The sequence below is a fragment of the Microcebus murinus genome, chromosome 5 (genome assembly GCF_040939455.1).
Source record: "Microcebus murinus isolate Inina chromosome 5, M.murinus_Inina_mat1.0, whole genome shotgun sequence".
NCBI classification, from domain to species: Eukaryota; Metazoa; Chordata; class Mammalia; order Primates; family Cheirogaleidae; genus Microcebus; species Microcebus murinus.
The window spans coordinates 108,337,389-108,355,490 of record NC_134108.1 but is presented as its reverse complement, the minus strand read 5'-3'; the positions used below and the strand labels follow the sequence as shown (position 1 = coordinate 108,355,490).

Here is an 18,102-nt window from a genome sequence, read left to right as displayed (position 1 = left end):
CTTTGCACTTGCTGGTCCCTCTGCCTGAAATGGGCTCCCCACAGACTTCTGCTTGGCTTATCCACCTCACTTCCTTCAGGTTCATCTTTCCTGACCACCTGATTTAAAATGACCTCACCCTGTCTCCCTTCAGTGCTATCTTCTTCTTCTTCTTCTTCTTCTTTTTTTTTGAGACAGAGTCTCGCTTTTTTGCCCAGGCTAGAGTGCCGTGGCATCAGCCTAGCTCACAGCAACCTCAAACTCCTGGGCTCAAGGGATCCTGCTGCCTCAGCCTCCCAAGTGGCTGGGACTACAGGCATGTGCCACCATGCCCGGCTAATTTTTTCTATATATATTTGTTGGCCAATTATTTCTTTCTATTTTTATAGTAGAGATGGGGTCTCGCTCTTGCTCAGGCTGGTTTCGAACTCCTGACCTCGAGCAATCCTCTGGCCTCAGCCTCCCAGAGTGCTAGGATTACAGGCATGAGCCACCGTACCTGGCCTCTTCTTGAAAGCACTTATTACATTCTAGTGTTTACTTATTTGGCTTTCTGCCTCTCCCCACTTGCGACAATGTCCAGGATCTTTATTTTGTTCCCAGTATCCCCAGTCCCTAGGTGCTCAGTACTCATTTATCGGATGAATGGATGTGTGGGGTGTTAGGGACCGACCTTCCACAGCCCCACCGGACAGAAAAGCAGAGACATCGAGGATGCAATCACACAAGAGGAGGTTTATTTTCTGGCTAGCCAGGGTCCAAGCCCCAAAGCACCAACGCAGTGGCCACTCTCACAGGCAAGGACCCCGACCGGAACAACGGCATGCCTTTTATCCCCATGGTGCACAAGCCGACTATGCATGGATCATGCGTTGACCTTTAAAATGATTGGTTGCCCACTATTGCCTTTTGAAATAATTGGTGGGTTGGTTGCCCTCTATTGCCTGATGGGCCAGTCGCCCGTGCTTCAATGACCTCATCCCATAATTCCCCTTACAGCGGTGTAGCAAGCAAGCAATGACCAGAAGCAAAGGTTTGCCGTTAGCTCATTGCCCCACCCAAGTGAATTCCCAACAAGTAGAAGAATTCCTCTGCCCTTCCTCTGTCCTACAAATTCCTCTGCCCTACATGGGGGGGCAAAGCTGGTAGGATGGAAAATACAAGCTGGCCCCAAAGTAAGGATTAAGGGCTCATGGAGCCCTTCTCTTTCTCCCCTCCGCAGTGACCCCTCCCTTGACTGGAAGCTGACCTCCAGCCGACTACCTGAAACCCTGGGAGGCACAGCCGCTCCCAGCCCCTTATACACAACCAGAGCAAGGCTGCTGCTTGGTCTTTGGGAGCAAGTTCAGAGTCTTTGGCCATATTGATGGCAGTAGGTTTTACTGTGACCCCATTATCAAGGATATTTGAACATCACAGAATATTTAGAGGACTGAAACCCTGTGAGGGCAGTTTTTGGTCTGTGAAAGAGGAAGTTAAGTGCAGTGGTAAATTATGGTCGAATCCTATGGCAAACCTCATGATCTACAAGCAACATGGGCGTCAGCTAAAATCAAACGCAGCTGGAGTCCTTAAGCACAGCAGGACCGGGACGTCCGTTTTGACCCACTGCTTCTGGGAGTGACGGAGAAGCGGAGCAAGTGAGGGTCAGCAGCGGAGGACCCGCCCCTCCACCAAGCCCCGCCCCGCTCCAGTCCCCCTGCCCTGCCCCCGCCCACACACGAATCCTTTCGTTTTGGCCCCGCCCCGTCAGCGGACACGCCCTCGGCCTTGGCCCCACTCCCTACTCTCGGGCAAGTCGTTCCTGGTCCCGCCCCTTCCGGCCTGTTCTCGCGCCCCGCCTCTCGCTCTGGCCCCGCCCCCAGACGTTCCTCCGGCGTCTGTTTGCTGCCGCGCGCGAGCCGCTCTGGTCGCGGGCTGGCGGTCTCCTGAGCCTCCGCAAGCTCTGGGGAGGGGTTGTGGCGGGCGCCGGAGCACCCTGAGGGCCCCGCCCCGCCGCGTCGAGGAGGCCCCAAATCAGAGTGAGGGGCGGCGCGGCAACGTGCGCAGGCATGGCGACCCCGGACGCGGCGCCGCCGGGGGCTGAGGGCGCGGGGCCGGCGCCCTGGGCGCAGCTGGAGGCCCCCGCCCGCCTTGTGCTGCAGGCGCTGCAGGCGGGGCCCGAGGGGGCGCGGCGCGGCCTCGGGGTGCTGCGGGCGCTGGGCAGGCGCGGCGGGGAGCCCCTCTGCTGGGGCCGCTTCCTCGAGGCGCTGTGCCGGGAGGAGCCGGTCGTGCGGGCGCCCGACGGCCGCCTGGAGCTGTAAGTCCTCCGCTCGTGGGCCCTGCGTCACGGAAGGCTGGGGCTGTCGCTGCCTACGCTTTGTCTTAGACGGCCTTGTAATTCCCCACAGCGAGGGGGGCCCTGCCGCGCACCCTACGAGGAGGGGCACTCTTCATCGAGCACCTACTGTGTGCGGGGCAGTGCGGGACGCTGAGGATGCAAAGACTTAAGACACGCCTTCTCTTCGCCGTGAATAAGTGCAGTAGTTATAAGCAGAGTCAGATCAATTTTAATCACATACTTCCATCTCTAAAAAAACGGACATGCATATAAAGTGTACACGTGTGTTAAAATACTAAACAAAACTAGATATTTAAAATGTGATAAATGATGATGGAATAAACAGCTAATTGTGGCTTTATACAATCAACTCTCCAAAGCCTTATGGGCATTTTAAGGCAAGATCATTTTCCATAGGATGGTGACTGTGAATCCATATCTTAATGTTCTTGATAATTTCTAGCTTTTTGGATGACATTAAATTTTTTTTTTTTTTGAGACAGTTTCACTTTGTTGCCCGGGTTAGTGCTGTGGCGTCAGCCTAGCTCACAACAACCTCCAACTCCTGGGCTCAAGCAATCCTGCTGCCTCAGCCTCCCGAGTAGCTGGGACTACAGGCATGCGCCACCATGCCCAGCTAACTTTTTCTATATAAGTTGGCCAATTGATTTCTTTCTATTTATAATAGAGACGGGGTCTCACTCTTGCTGAGGCTGGTTTCGAACTCCTGATCTGGAATAGGATTACAGGCGTGAGCTACCACGCCCGGCCACATTAAATTTTTTTTGATGCCTCTCTTATGTGGCTGACAATTCCTACTAGGTGCAGAAGTGCAGCCTCTACCATTTTCTTATTTGGTTGCCCTTCTGTTGTTGGTATTATCTTCAGTCTTCCGTTTCTTTGCAGGCATCCTTTTAAGCCATGTGTCCATTTTGTGAGGATTTCTTTTGTTAAAAAATAGAATATAATACCAAATGCATGCAACTAGCAAAGGTAATTAAAATACACAGAAGATGAAAAAAAAATGAGATGCCGCCTTCAGCCCCTCCTGGTGTGGGCTTTCCACTCTTCTTGGATGCTCCTCCCCAGCATTTAGGCTGGAAACTGGCATGTGGAAGGCCATTCCATATGCTGACTACTCATAATGCCTAATTTCTTATGTTTTAGATAAGTAAGTAGAAATAGGAGTTCTAATATATTTCTTCTCACACTCCACTTTGAAGTTCTTTGAAGAGATGGGTCAGGAGGACTTCTGAACCTTCACATTGGAGGCTATAAAAATGTTTGTCCGGGCCGGGCGCGGTGGCTCACGCCTGTAATCCTAGCACTTTGGGAGGCTGAGGCGGGTGGATTGCTCAAGGTCAGGAGTTCGAAACCAGCCTGAGTGAGACCCCGTCTCTACCAAAAATAGAAATAAATTAATTGACCAACTAAAAATATATATACAAAAAATTAGCCGGGCATGGTGGCGCATGCCTGTAGTCCCAGCTACTCGGGAGGCTGAGGCAGTAGGATCGCTGAGCCCAGGAGATTGAGGTTGCTGTGAGCCAGGCTGACACCACGGCACTCACTCTAGCCTGGGCAACAAAGTGAGACTCTGTCTCAAAAAAAAAAAATAAAAAAATAAAAAAAATAAAAATAAAAATAAAAATGTTTGTCCGGCTGCCTGGCTTATTCTGGATAGAGTAAGGGGAGGACAGGGGGCTTACCTAGCGCCCCTGTGTAGAAATGTGTTTCAGTACAATTGATTTCCTTTGTAATCCTAGGTATTTCACTTAATGTGTTTAATAACACTCTTATTATGATAAGGGTCTGTGGCACTAAAAAAGTTTAAAACCCCTTGGAGTAGGATCTTCCCTACCTCTACCCCCTAAATCCTCCCACCACCAATTACCCATCTTTTTAACTTTGACTCTAGTTTTTCTCTCACATAGTATCTATATTCCAAAAAGAAATGGGTGGTTTTTTTCCTCCCTTAGATCCCACACGCCTGTGTGTAGACAAACAGCCCTGCAAAATCATGGATAAGGAGGGGCAGAAGTGTGGGTGATGGGCTAGATGCAGCCATGACTTGCTTGCCAAACCATGCTTCAGGTTACACAGGACCTGGATTTGTGCCTCAGTGGAATTATAGGCAACTATATTGCATCATGGGCCTTTGGAGCACTGGAGAATAGTGTTAAATCAGAGAATGCTGAGTGCTTGCAGGAGGGAGCACTCAATGTGCTCTTACCCCTGGGGCTCCAAAAGAAAAGACCCTCAGCCCCCTCTGTCTACCCCTTTACCTTTGTAAACACAGTTTGGAATCTGTAAAGTGGTGTCATGAATGCTTATTACCTGATTCCTCTGTTTCAAGTCTCACCTCCTCTGTGAAGCCTTCTCTCTCCACAGCAGCCGTTTCTGATCTCTGCACACTTATTCTCAGACAGTTAATTCACTGGGTGAATGTGCACCAAGTGCCTTCTCTGGGCTGGCACTGTGCTGAGTACTAGGACACAGAGGGAGGACACTACTTCTGCCTTTCAGTAACTCACAATTTGGTGAAAGAAACATGAGAGCTGGACAGGTGAATACCAGGGGATTACCAAGGGTGGCCCCAGGGCCACAGACTAAGCATTGCACAGCATCCCGGAATATTATTTTTACCTAAAATTTTGAAAAGGACTTTTTTTTTGAGACAGTCTCGCTTTGTTGCCCAGGCTAGAGTGAGTACCGTGGCGTCAGCCTAGCTCACAGCAACCTCAAACTCCTGGGCTCAAGCAATCCTCCTGCCTCAGCCTCCGGAGTAGCTGGAACTACAGGCACACGCCACCATGCCCGACTAATTTTTTCTATATATATTAGTTGGCCAATTAATTTCTTTCTATTTATAGTAGAGACAGGGTCTCCCTCTTGCTCAGGCTGGTTTTGAACTGACCTCGAGCAATCCGCCCGCCTCGGCCTCCCAGCGTGCTAGGATTACAGGCATTAGCCACTGCGCCTGGCCTGAAAAGGACTTTTTAAAATGTAAAACAAGCATAGATATATTGTAGGATAGGTTCCAACATGAATTTTTGAGCTAAAATAGGAGATTTCAAAGAGATCAAAGAACAGGCCAGCCTGGCATATAATGGATGCTCATTGAACACTTTCTGAATGACTCTCATGCTGTCTCCTCCATCCACACTGACTTGAAGGTATCACCTGCCTGCCCCAATATGTCCCCTGCCATCTGGCCCTCAGCTCTGCCCAGTTTGCCCTGTGCTCTGCTCCCTTCAGCCAGACACTCTAACTGCTTTCTCTCCCTCTGCTACCCAGGAAGCCACTGTTGCTGAGATTGCCCCAGTTATGCCAGAGGAACCTGATGTCCCTGCTCATGGCTGTTCGGTCATCACTGCCTGAAAGTGGGCTCCTCTCTGTGCTGCAGATTGCCCAGCAGGACCTCGCCTCGGACCCTGATGTCTGGCTCCGTGTCCTGGGGGGATTGCTGCAAAGGGATCTGGGACTTGGGGCTTCCCTCGAGGGAGCTTCCTTACTGTCCAGAAGGTGCCAGAGACAGCTCCAAGGCCTGTGTAGGCAGCTGGGCCAGGGGGGCAGGAGGTTGAAATTGCCCCAGGTTCCAGACACTGAAGAAGAGGAAGAGGACAGGGACTCTCAGCAGTCTGGGAAACGCAGAAAGGAGCCAGAGGAAGAGGCTGCCAGTCCTGAGGGGGAGAGAGCCCCCAAGAGGTTCAGATGTTCAGAAAGGGGAGAAGAAGAAGAAGAGCATGAGGAGGAGGGACCTGCACACGAGTCATTGGAATCCCTGGCAGGTGGTGAAGGTGCATCTCCCATTAAGAGCCAGCCTGTCCTGGGAGCTGAGACCAGCAAGGCTAGTGCGAGTCTGGAGGATGCCAAAGGTCCAGCTGAGGGTTTGGTATTGCCCAAAGCTCTCCAGGTACTGTGCTGGGGAGACTGGGTTTGGAATGATCCTTCAGGGGTGGCGGGTTTATCCATGGTGAAGGCTGGTCAGGACACTTTCCCAATAGGGATGACTCTGTAGTTCATGCAGGAAGGGGGAGGAGGGTAGGGTTGAGGGAATGTAGCCTCCACTCCACAGACTCTTAAGGAGGGGTGGGGAAGGGAGTTGTGGAGGTGGGAAACACTTGTCCTAATGATCTATAACGTGGGGCTAAAGGGTGGCAGGCAAGAGTAGAGGCTCTGGAGCCACCCCTGCCACCCTATGCCATGGGCTGGGGGGAATCGTGCCAGCATCCAGCCTGCTCTCCCAGCCCAAGGACTGGGTTTACGCCCATTTGGGTTGGATATGGAGAAGACAATAGACAGCTGGATTGTGTCTTGTCTAGTTTGGATTCTAGTCAGGCAGTTTTCAAGATAGAGGCTTCATGTTCTTGGCCATGTTGAATCATCTTTGCCCACCAGCTCCTGCTGACCTGGGGCCTTCTCAGGAGAGGGAGCTGAGACTGGGCTTGAGGCCGTGCTGCAGGGGCAAGGACTTGGTGGTGACGGTGCTCTCCTCCACAGGACCAGGTTCCCAGGCTGCAGCAGCTGCTGAAGACCTTTGGGGAGGTGACTGGCCCCACCCTGCTTCTCCTAGCCCTGCTTCCACCTTCTGCCAAACCTTGACCTCGCCCAGGGAGGCCCCAGTGCAGTGAGGCATGGGGTTGGGGGAGGCAGGGTTGGAGTACAGGTCTGAGAACAGTCTCTGCAGGGGCTTCTCTCTGCCCAGGTATAAACATGTCATCTAACTCCAGGCAACTTCCTTTCCTGTAGAAGCACCTTTCCTGATCTCAGCCACTCCCTTTGCCAACTGATGGGATGGCCTCAGTGACTTGTCACCAAGAGCTCTGCCAGCCCTAACATGGGATTTCTCTCCCCAGGGGCTGGAGGGGTTGGAGGATGCCCCCCAAGTTGAGCTACAGCTTCTGCACGAATGCAATCCCAGCCAGGTGAGTCCAGATAGACCGCCTGGCCCTGACGTTATATCTTCTCTCCCCTGCCTTTCCCTGTTTATGTTTCCCTGCCTTGTGTGGGAAATTTGGGAAGGGATTTTGTTGTTTTCTGTTTCTCAGAGCTATGGGTCACCCTGAGTCGTTTCTTTTAGACAGTAGTTCCTCCCCCTAGGGCAGCTCTCCCAGCCTTTCCTTGCCCTGGAGTGTTTGTCCTGCTCCTGCTGCTGGTCAGTTGGCTTGAGATAGTCTAGCAGCGGCACACTGAGTGTCCCCATGTCCTTCATCCCCTCCATGCCTGGCCCTGTCGGCAGATGGACCTGCTGTGTGCCCAGTTGCAGCTCCCGCAGCTCTCGGACGCAGGTCTCCTGCAGCTCTGCACCTGGCTGCTGGCCCTGTCACCAGATCTTAGCTTCAGTAATGCCACTGTGCTGACCAGGAGCCTCTTTCTTGGACGGGTAGGTGCATTGGCAGGGACTCAGTGCCAGTGACAATGGGGAAGAGTGTCTGAACCATCAGAGGGTGGTGCTTGGAGGGGGCATTCCCGGCTGTGCAGGCATTGGTCTGCCTGGGCAGCCTGGGGCAAGGAAAGGATCCTGCTTAACTGGCAGGGAATGGACCCCAGGCTGTTTACCTACATAGCATCTGAGTCCTCCCTTTTGGGCTCTAGAGCACTTTAAGAAGCTGATTAAGGGGCTTTCAGGGATTTGGGAGCTGGGGAAGGGAGCTATGTATCTTTTCCAGTGGTAGGGTCCATGTGAGTCCTAAATAAAATAACCTGTTTTTTTCCTTTGCAATGTATATCACCATCTGAAATAGATGTCTGATAAAACAGTTGTTGAAAGGAAGAAAAAAATTAACTTTTCCTCCCCACTGGCTGTAGATCCTCTCCCTGACTTCCTCAGCCTCTCGCCTGCTTACGACTGCCCTGACCTCCTTTTGTGCCAAGTACACCCACCCTGTCTGCACAGCCCTCCTTGGCCCTGTGCTCCAGGCCCCAGGCACAGGTAATTCTGGAACCAGCCCCAGGCCTGGTAGCTCTGTCCTCTCTGTTCCCAGCACCCTTCATCCCAGGGTGGTCCTGCGTGGAGTTGGGTATTTAGTGGGTAAAGATGCTTCTTGCTTCCCTGATGGTCCCAGGTTGGGCCTTCTGTTCCCCCCTCGTCCCATCTTCTCCCGCCATTTCCCCCCAGACTTGTCCCCTCTGCTTTCCCACCTAGGTCCAGCGCAGACAGAGTTACTGTGTTGCCTTATGAAGGATGAGTCCCTGGAGCCAGATGCCCTGGCTCTAATGCTGGGGTGAGTGTGCAGGCCTCCGTGCTGTCCCCACTCCCACCTTCTCCCCCAGGCGACGCCTGCTCCTGGCACTCTGGGGTTGGAGCCATGGGGGCACCAGGCCCTGTGCCTTTCCACCTACGGGCCGTTGCGAGTTGCCATCCTGTGCACCTTCCCAAGCCCACGATTGCAGTCTTTCATAATTCTGCCTCTGCAGGGTGTGCGGCTGGCCGTACCAGGTGCCTCGGGAATCCAGAGAAGAGCCTGGTGGTCTCTGCTCTTGAGTAGCTCAGGGCATAGTTAGAACATGGCACACTGGTTAAGAGCATTGGCTCTAGAGTCTGACAGACATGGTTTTTGTTTTTTTTTTCTGAGACAGAATCTCACTCTGTTCCCTGGGCTAGAGTGCTGCGGTATAAGCCTAGCTCACAGCAACCTCAGACTCCTGGGCTCAAGCCATTCTCCTGTGTCAGCCTCCCAGGTAGCTGGGACTACAGGTGCGTGCCACCACGCCTGGCTAATTTTTTCTATTTTTAGTAGAGACAGGGTATCACTCTTGGTCAGGCTGGTCTCCAACTCCTAACTTCAAGTGATCCTCCCACCTTGGCCTCCCAGAGTGCTAGAATTACAGGCATGAGCCACTGCGCCCAGCCCAGACATGGTTTCACATCTCAACCTTGCCTTTTATTTAAATGTGTGAACTCAAAAAAGTTATTGTCTCTGAGGCTTAGTTTCCTCATATGAAAAATGAGGATAGTATTTACTTTATAGGATTTTTCTGGACATTAAATGTGGTAATGCATATAATGAGTTTAACACAATATCTGGCATCTAGTAAGTGCTCAAAAATTGGCATTAAGTTGGTGTTAAAGTACTAATATCTGGGAGTCAGGATAAAGACGTGAAATAACAAGTAAGACCCCAGTGGACACAGACATGAAATATAAAGCACTAAGTATAATACAAGAATAGAACAGCCCCAAATAATATCAGCCACCATTTATTGAGCACTTTCTTTTTTTTTTTTTTTTTTTTTTGAGACAGAGTCTCGCTTTGTTGCCCAGGCTAGAGTGAGTGCCGTGGCGTCAGCCTAGCTCACAGCAACCTCAAACTCCCGGGCTCGAGTGATCCTTCTGCCTCAGCCTCCCGGGTAGCTGGGACTACAGGCATGCGCCACCATGCCCGGCTAATTTTTTATATATATATCAGTTGGCCAATTAATTTCTTTCTATTTTTTATAGTAGAGACGGGGTCTTGCTCTTGCTCAGGCTGGTTTTGAACTCCTGACCTTGAGCAATCCGCCCGCCTCGGCCTCCCAAGAGCTAGGATTACAGGCGTGAGCCACAGCGCCCGGCCTTATTGAGCACTTTCTTTATGCTTTAGATTTTCAATTAGTCTTCATGCAATCCTGGGTGGTAGGTGCTGCTGCTGCCTTAGAGATGGAAAAACTGCTCAGAGAGGTTAAGGGACTTGGCAAAGGTCACACAGCCAGGAAGTGATAAAGCCTGGTATGAAAGCCAACTCTATCCACCCAAGAAGCCACACTGTTTCTATTGTACATGCTGCCTTTCCAAACAAGGTGAGGTCTGTGCAGTGGGACAGGAAGTGCAGCTGGAGTGGACAGCACGTGGGTTGGGCTCACCTTCTCTAGGAAGCCTCACGTGTGTCATCTCACTTCACCGTCCTCCTCTTCTCGAGTCTTCTTCACCTTTTGTTCCCAGAATCCACTCTCTGCTCCCAGTTATTTTTTAGGGGACCTTTTTACATCTCACTACCAAATCCTTTGTTGTCAGCTTCTAAGGATTTCAGGGTTGTGACCTTCCTAGCACTTGTGTGGATTCTGTGGCATTGGCTACTGAGGCTGCTGCCAGCATCAGAAGGGCTCTGGTAGCTCTCTGGTGGCCTTGGCCTGCTGTGAGGAGCTGGAGCAGAAGATACCCAGGCTTGGGTGGGAGGCCGGGCTTTTCTTACTGTGGCCTCTGCTTTGCAGACAGATCTTGGAGCTGCCCTGGAAGGAGGCAACTTTCTTGGTGTTGCAGTCACTCCTGGAGCGTCAGGTGAGCAGGCTGCCTAGGGTAGGAGCGAACGAAGAGGTGCTGCAGTGCTGTGGAGGAGCGTGGGGCTCCTCCTGGGTTTCTGAGTCCTTCAGTGTGGAGGGTGGCCTGTGACAGTGGCTTGTCAGGAACAGAGAGCCGACTACATGGTCAGTCTAGCTTCACCTCTTAATAGCTGTAGGGCCTTCAGGTGGGATTCTTTTGATGCATGTGCAAATTTTATTTCATTTTTGAATAGATAATATATATATTCATAATTTTAAAAGCTGGAAAGGATACAGTAAAAAATATTCCCTTTGCTTCTCTCCCCTAGCCATCCATATTCCCCTCCCCAGGGCTATAACCCGTGTTGCTAGTATCAGGGGAGCCTTCCCAGAGAAGCCATGTATATATGGAAACATGTTTAAGTGTTCTTCCCACCCCCTTTTTTTTATTTTTTTGAGACAAAGTCTTACTGTTGCCTGGGCTAGAGTGCCGTGGCGTCAGCCTAGCTCACAGCAACCTCAAACTCCTGGGCTCAAACAATCCTCCTGCCTCAGCCTCCCGAGTAGCTGGGACTACAGGCATGCACCACCATGCCCAGCTAATTTTTTCTATACATTTTTAGTTTGCCAATTAATTTCTTTCTATTTTTAGTAGAGACAGGGTCTCTCTCTTGCTCAGGCTGGTTTCAAAATCCTGACCTTGAGCGATCCTCCTTCCTCGGCCTCCCAGAGTGCTAGGATTACAGGCGTGAGCCACCGCGCCCGGCCCCTCCCCCTCCTTTTTATGTAGGTTATAACACACCAAGCTCAGTGTTCTCTTTTCTGGCTTTTTTTACTTAACAATATATTTTGGCCATTTTTTCATATCAGTACCTAAAATTCTGTCTCATTTGTTTATATCTTAGGTAATTGACCAAACTTTTTTATGCCTCAGTTTCCTCATCTACAAAAGAGGAGGTATAGCACTTACCACATAAGACTAGGGTGAGGTCTACATGAGATAATTGGTACAAAGTGCCCAGAATGGTGCGCCTGATGGATAGTGTTTATTAAATTGCTGCCGTGAGGAGTTAGGCTAGCGTGCTGGCAGCGTCCCTCAGCACCTTTCACTCCTTTTATCTTCAGTCACTGAGCCCGACGAGGGGCTTGGCTTCCTCTTAGTGCTAACCGAAGCCTTTGCAACAGTAGCCACCATTTTCTGAGACCTGTGTGTCAGGTTTTATGTACATTATCTCATTTAATCCTTTTCACAGGCTTCAGAGTTCGATATTATGAGCCCCACTTTATAGATATGGAAACTGAGGCTAAGCTTGGTTAAGCAACCTGCCCAGAGTCACCCAGCTAGAAAGCGGTGGAGTTGGGAATTGGGTCGGGGCTGGCTGAAGGAAGAGCCCAGGCCTTTCTTGTGACACTACTCCATCTCCCAATGTGTGCAGGTAGAGATGACCCCTGAGAAGTTCAGTGTCTTGATGGAGAAACTCTGTAAAGAGGGGCTGGCAGCCACCACCTCCATGGCCTATGCCAAGCTGATGCTGACAGTGATCATCAAGTACCAGGCCAATGTGAGTGGTTTTTTGTTTTGTTTTGTTTTGTTTTGTTTTTAATAATTTTTAATTGTTTTTATATTTTATTAACTCTCTTCCATTTGCTCCATTACAATGTGAGTGTTGATAGGGCCATGGGGGCTGGTCCTGCCACAGGGGTATAATGTACAGATATGTTTGCCAGGGGTTAAATCCTGAATATTATCTAGAGAAAGCACAAGTTCAGGGCCAGGACCAGGACTGCTTAGGAGTTTGTTCATCTAGCTCACACCTCTTTGGGCCAGATGCTGTGTAGGACATTGGGAAATTGGCAGTGACCATAATGCAGTCCCTGCCTTTGAGTTGACCCTGTCCCCTAACCCTGTGACATGTAGCAACATGTCAGAAGAGAAAGCATGGCCCAAAATGAAGGTGGCAGCCACATGGAGTGTCTAAACGTCAAGTTTGCTCATCTGCAAAAATGGGAGGGTTGTGAGGATTAGATGAAGTAATGTCTATGTGTATATATGAAGTAATACCTATAAATGCCACATACTAAACACCCAGTAATTGTCAGCTATTATTAATGTGGCCAGCTTAGGAAGTTGTGCAGCTAGTATTTGACTCCGGGTCCACCAGAATCCATGGTTGGTTAACCATGGTGAAATAATGAGATTAGATTGCTCAGGAGTCTCCTCCTCCCCCCATCCTCCTTCTGTCCTTGCTTCCTGTCTCCTTCCTAAACAGAGCCCATGGGGTAGTGGGGAGATGGGAGGGACCTGCTGCTAGAGTCCTGACAAGATTCTTTCTTCTCCCCAGATCACTGAGACCCAGAGGCTGGGCCTGGCTGTGGCCCTAGAGCCCAACACCACCTTCCTAAGGAAGTCCCTTCAGGCCGCCTTGAGACATTTGGGCCCCTGACCATATAGCAGGGGACCACCTTCCTGGAGCTCCATCACCAGCTTCCTGAAGGATATTTCTGCCTTGACCACCTTTCCCTGACCCCTTGCCTGGGGTAACGGCTGAAGGCCTGGCCATTCCAGGGACCAACTGTTTCCCTGTTCCAGGCTGCAGAGAGGCCATCTTGGCTTCCCAGCCAGCAGGGAAGCTTCTGGGCTAAGAGAGCTGGATGAACACTCTCTCTCTCTCTCTCTCTCTCTCTCTCTCTCTCTATATATATATATATATATATATATATATTTTTTTTTTTTTTTTTTTTTTTTGAGACAGTGTCTCACTCTGTTGCCCTGGGCTAGAGTGCCGTGGCATCAGCCTAGCTCACAGCAACCTCAAACTCCTGGGCTCAAGCAATCCTTCTGCCTCAGCCTCCCGAGTAGCTGGGACTACAGGCATGCGCCACCACGCCCAGCTAATTTTTTCTATATAATTTTAGTTTGCCAATTAATTTCTTTCTACTTTTAGTAGGGACAGGGTCTGGCTCTTGCTCAGGCTGGTTTCGAAATCCTGACCTTGAGCGATCCTCCGGCCTTGGCCTCCCAGAGTGCTAGGATTATAGGCATGAGCCACTGCGCCGGGCCAATAAACTATATTTTCAAGGGCCGCCAGCTCTGTGCTCACTTCTTGTCAATTCTCAGGCTGCAGGGACAGAAATTGTCCGATAGGCCTTAGTCGGGTCAAGCAGACCCAGAGTAGACATGACACTCCAGGAGATGTGGTACCTGTGTGCTTGGCACAGGTGTCTTGTGCTCAGGTGTATGTTATGGTCCTCTGTGTTTTTGTTTCTGACTTGAGTAATAATTTATCAATTGTATATAATAAAAAGCAGGAACTTCAATAATGTCCTATCAGAGGCAGCGCCTGCCTTCCCTTCCCGACCCCCTCCACCCACCTCCTCAGTGACAAGAGGCATCTTTTTCTTGGTGAAGGGAAGGTCGTAGAGTGTGAGTTTTGAAGTTCATCCATTCACCTTCTGTGGGCCAGAGGGTGTGTGATGCCAGCCACCCCAGCGCTATCACAGCTGCCTGTTGAGTAAGTGAGGCAGGCAGGTGGGAACAGGGGCTTACATGTGAGAGTGACTCAATTCTGGAGTTGGGGAAGGGTTTTGGACAGATGACATTTGAGGAGGGATCTGAAGGGTTCCTAGGGTTACGGTGGCCTGAGGATGGGACCCACTGGGCATAGGAAAAGGCAGAAAAGACACTGTATGGATGTGCAGTGCTGTGGGCTTGCCTGTTTTATATCTTTGTATTTCGGGAGCGCCTAGGTAGGTGCCTTGTTCATAGTAAACACTTAATACATAGTTGTTTTGAGTTAACTGTCAAGTGAAAGTTCCCCATAGTACCTTCCCAGCTCTTCCCCACTGCAGGGGTTGAGAGTCCAGGAACTGAACTTTCTTGACACTTCCCTTACCACATGAGTCCACAGAGCAAGATGCGGAGGGAGGGAGGGAGGTCGGGAGGGCGAGCACTAAAGCCTGCTTTTGAGAACAGCAGCTGGTGTGGAGGGCAGGAGGAAGTGGGCAGAGGGATTTGAGGGACAGGCATGCCCGAGTCGCACGCTGTCAGCGGCCATCACGGTGCTGTACGCAGTTTGTGTGACTGCTGAAGCTCCAGCTCTGGGCCCAGTCACTTCCCCAGGGCCCAGCAGCAGCGGGCGCGAAGGGGATATTCCGAGGGTGCCCTGGGAGCTCAGGATCGCCCCGAGTCCGGCCGTCCTCGCGCAGGTTAGCAGAGCAACGCGCGGCAGCGCCCTCTAGCGGCTGTAGACGGCAGCGCTCTTGGGGGCTGAGCGATCGGACCGCGCTCTGGAGGTAGGCCGTGAGAACAAGGCATTTCTCGCGAGAGCGGGACCACTATTTGGGCGCATGCGCGAGCTCCGGTAGTCTCTTTTCCGGTTACCGCGGCGCGAGCGACCATGAGGTGAGTGGTGGCGGAGGCGCTATCCGCGTACATCTGCACCCCCAGGCACCCCGCCAGGGATGGGACTTTGATGCCGGATCAGGAGTCTCTGCGCCGGCTTCGCCGCGGGGCATTTCTTGCGGTGGGTCGGCCTGCGGGTCCCCAGGAGAGTCCCTTTTCCTCCGAGGCTTGGATCTGGGCCTGGGGCCCCGTCGCCTGACTTAGTGTCAGGACTGCCCGGTGGAGACCGTCGTGGCCCGCCCGCCTCCAGCCTGAGACTCGGAGGCTTCCGAGCAGGCGCAGGTGGTGAGCCCGCGGCGCCGCGGCCCTGAGCGCGCCCTTGCTTCCCTCCCGCAGCAGCAAAGTCTCTCGCGACACCCTGTACGAGGCGGTGCGGGAAGTCCTGCACGGGAACCAGCGCAAGCGCCGCAAGTGAGCGCGGCCTGCCCGCGGGGCGGGGCGGGGCGGGGCGGGCGGCGGGCGGCTGGTTGACACTCGTCCTCCCCTAAGGTTTCTGGAGACGGTGGAGCTGCAGATCAGCCTCAAGAACTATGATCCTCAGAAGGACAAGCGCTTCTCTGGCACCGTCAGGTTGGCACTGCTCTGACCCACCCCGCCCTCGCGCCCCGCCTGTCTCCCCTTCAGGCTCTTGCTGAGGCCGAGGCAGGCACGGGCGGTACTGGCGCGCCAGGGTAGTCCAGGGCCCTGCTCCGGGCAGGCGCGGCTGGACGGACCCCCACCCTGGGTCTTAAAACATGAGGGGAGGCGTGGGGAGGCCTTGGCCGAGCCCGCCGGCTAGTCTGAGAAGCCAGGCTAGCTGTTGGTGCATGTGGACGCTCTGGGTAAGGCTCAGTGGCTGCTGCGGTCCTAGACCCTTCACCTGCCCTTGGCACCCAGGGCTGGCCATGACCTTTTCTCTCCCCCTAAAACGCAGGCTTAAGTCCACCCCCCGCCCCAAGTTCTCCGTGTGTGTCCTGGGGGACCAGCAGCACTGCGATGAGGCCAAGGCTGTGGACATCCCCCACATGGACATCGAGGCGCTGAAGAAGCTCAACAAAAATAAGAAGCTGGTCAAGAAGCTGGGTTAGTGCGGTTTCGTACTTGGGTGGGGTGGGGGTGCCTGCAATTTGCATGGGAGCGGCAGAGAAGTGGCTTTCTGCCATTTTGATTTTTAAATGATTGGGGGGCAGAATCACAAAGGACGGGATCTGCTGTGGTTGGTTAGCAGCCTGAACGTTAGCTTTATGTAGGTTTGTCTTTTAGATTTGCTTTGAGGATTATGTTATGTAAGAGGGGGGAGCCCAGGCATTGCTTCTGTTTAAACAGATGAGGTTCATTGAGGTTTACTGGCCAGGTGCTGTTGAACTGCGAGTTGGAGTTTCTACTCTGAGTTCAGTTCAGTTGTTCCCGATGTCTAACCCACGTGGTCTAGGCAGTGATACTGGACCTGTTTTCCAGATAGGAAACAGATGTCTCCAGTCATCACATGCCTAAGGTCTGCAGCTAGGAAGTGAGAAGGTGGGATTTGAGCCCAGGCTGTCTTGACCACAGCATCCATTGCAGGATGGAGATAGCACGGATTGTGGGTCAGCCTGGCCTCTGAGACCAGGTTTCAGGACCAGTAAAATCTAGAGAGGGTGGAGCTAATCACTGGAAACAGCATGGGTGTGGGAAGGGTTAAAAGACTTGGAGAGGCCACTTGTGTGGTTGGTTTATGTGCTTTTCTGGCCTGAACAGCACGCTGAAGTTGTCCCTCAGTGGTGAGGCCCTAAGCATCCAATGGCTTTCTCTTTACCAGCCAAGAAGTATGATGCCTTCTTGGCCTCAGAGTCTCTTATCAAGCAGATCCCACGTATCCTTGGCCCGGGCCTAAATAAGGCTGGCAAGTTTCCTTCCCTGCTGACACACAACGAAAACATGGTGGCCAAAGTTGATGAGGTGAAGTCCACAATCAAGTTCCAGATGAAGAAGGTAAGGCAGTGTGGTGGGTTGCCCTGGGTGGGTGTGCTGGCAGGGTCCAAATTTTACCCTGTGGGGCCAGTCAGAACCCCGATTTCGTGTTTCTCTGGGTACTTAATGGTATTGGACAGTAAGGGCACTGAGCGGGATTGAAGGTGTTTGAATAACCCTGGTTTTCCTTGGCCTGGGTCCAGCCACCGGCTCATTAGGTCATGGGAGGAAGGATGGGCCATCTGCCATCCTTCCACCAACCTGATTTGACCTTCTTCCCCTCCTCCCAGGTTCTATGTCTGGCTGTGGCCGTAGGGCATGTGAAGATGACAGATGACGAGCTGGTGTACAATATCCACCTGGCTGTTAACTTTTTGGTTTCATTGCTCAAGAAGAATTGGCAGAACGTCCGGGCTTTGTACATCAAGAGCACCATGGGCAAGCCCCAGCGCCTGTATTAAGGCACAGTCTAATAAATCCTAATGCTGCCATCCCTTCTCTGCCTACTTGTGGTGGGGATGATTTGTGAGCTGACAATTAATAGGCCTTGGCACTGCTGATGGCTGTGTATGTACAGTTTCTGTCCCCTTGGTGGTAGGTAATCAGGTACTACAGACAGGAGAGCATATTTTCTGCCATCAAAGTCCTGCAGTTGGGTGGGGCATGGTGGCTAACACCTGTAACCTTAGCACTTTAGGGGGGAGGCCAAGGAAGGAGGATCATTTCAGACCAGCCTTACCAATATAGTGGAACCCTAGTCTTTATGAAAAATAGAAAAATTTGCAGTGATGCACCTCAGCTTCTAGTCCCAGCTTTTCAGGAGGCTGGGGCTCTTGAGTTTGAGGTTCCAGTGAAGTAACAGCTACTGCACTCTAACCCAGGCAACAGCAAGACCCTGTTCCCTATCCCTGCCCCCCACCCCCAAGAAAAGCTTACAGGGTTGCTGACAGGATTGGAGTTCTTCAAATTACCTTGAGGGCCATAGCAGGGCTGGGACTCTGCAGGCTGTTGCTTCTGCCTAATGGGATGAGAGGCTGGACCTTCGCAATGAAGACACTGACCATCGCCCTTGGCAGCTTTCTTAACCCATGCCTTGAAGCTGCTTCCATCTGTATCAATGGTGCTTTTTTTTTTTTTTTTTTTTTTGAGACAGAGTCTCGCTTTGTTGCCCAGGCTAGAGTGAGTGCCGTGGCGTCCTAGCTCACAGCAACCTCAAACTCCTGGGCTCGAG

The 18,102-nt window shown here is 51.9% G+C and overlaps 2 protein-coding genes across 2 annotated transcripts; both read left to right on the top strand.

The window, feature by feature from the left end:
• Nucleotides 1-1,866: 1,866 nt before the first annotated feature.
• FANCE (FA complementation group E) lies at nucleotides 1,867-13,623 on the top strand. The gene is made up of 10 exons (XM_012746943.3): nucleotides 1,867-2,278; nucleotides 5,597-6,215; nucleotides 6,803-6,847; nucleotides 7,159-7,227; nucleotides 7,542-7,685; nucleotides 8,111-8,234; nucleotides 8,448-8,526; nucleotides 10,493-10,559; nucleotides 11,977-12,102; nucleotides 12,883-13,623. The coding sequence occupies exons 1-10, from the start codon at nucleotides 2,031-2,033 to the stop codon at nucleotides 12,982-12,984; spliced, it is 1,623 nt and encodes a 540-aa protein (XP_012602397.2). The 5' UTR covers nucleotides 1,867-2,030; the 3' UTR covers nucleotides 12,985-13,623.
• A 1,220-nt stretch (nucleotides 13,624-14,843) lies between these two features.
• Nucleotides 14,844-17,362, top strand: RPL10A (ribosomal protein L10a). Its single transcript, XM_012746799.3, has 6 exons — nucleotides 14,844-14,942; nucleotides 15,279-15,353; nucleotides 15,432-15,512; nucleotides 15,856-16,004; nucleotides 16,720-16,892; nucleotides 17,162-17,362. The coding sequence occupies exons 1-6, from the start codon at nucleotides 14,938-14,940 to the stop codon at nucleotides 17,330-17,332; spliced, it is 654 nt and encodes a 217-aa protein (XP_012602253.1). The 5' UTR covers nucleotides 14,844-14,937; the 3' UTR covers nucleotides 17,333-17,362.
• The last annotated feature ends 740 nt before the right edge of the window (nucleotides 17,363-18,102 follow it).

What these genes read in the sequence shown, in the direction of transcription:
- FANCE (XM_012746943.3), top strand. Translation starts at nt 2,031, where the DNA reads ATGGCGACCCCGGACGCGGCGCCGCCGGGGGCTGAGGGCGCGGGGCCG. An exon ending in TATTGCCCAAAGCTCTCCAG is followed by an intron (nt 6,216 to 6,802) that starts GTACTGTGCTGG and finishes TCTCCTCCACAG; the next exon opens with GACCAGGTTCCCAGGCTGCA. An exon ending in TGCTGAAGACCTTTGGGGAG is followed by an intron (nt 6,848 to 7,158) that starts GTGACTGGCCCC and finishes TTCTCTCCCCAG; the next exon opens with GGGCTGGAGGGGTTGGAGGA.
- RPL10A (XM_012746799.3), top strand. An exon ending in AACCAGCGCAAGCGCCGCAA is followed by an intron (nt 15,354 to 15,431) that starts GTGAGCGCGGCC and finishes TCCTCCCCTAAG; the next exon opens with GTTTCTGGAGACGGTGGAGC. An exon ending in GAAGCTGGTCAAGAAGCTGG is followed by an intron (nt 16,005 to 16,719) that starts GTTAGTGCGGTT and finishes TCTCTTTACCAG; the next exon opens with CCAAGAAGTATGATGCCTTC.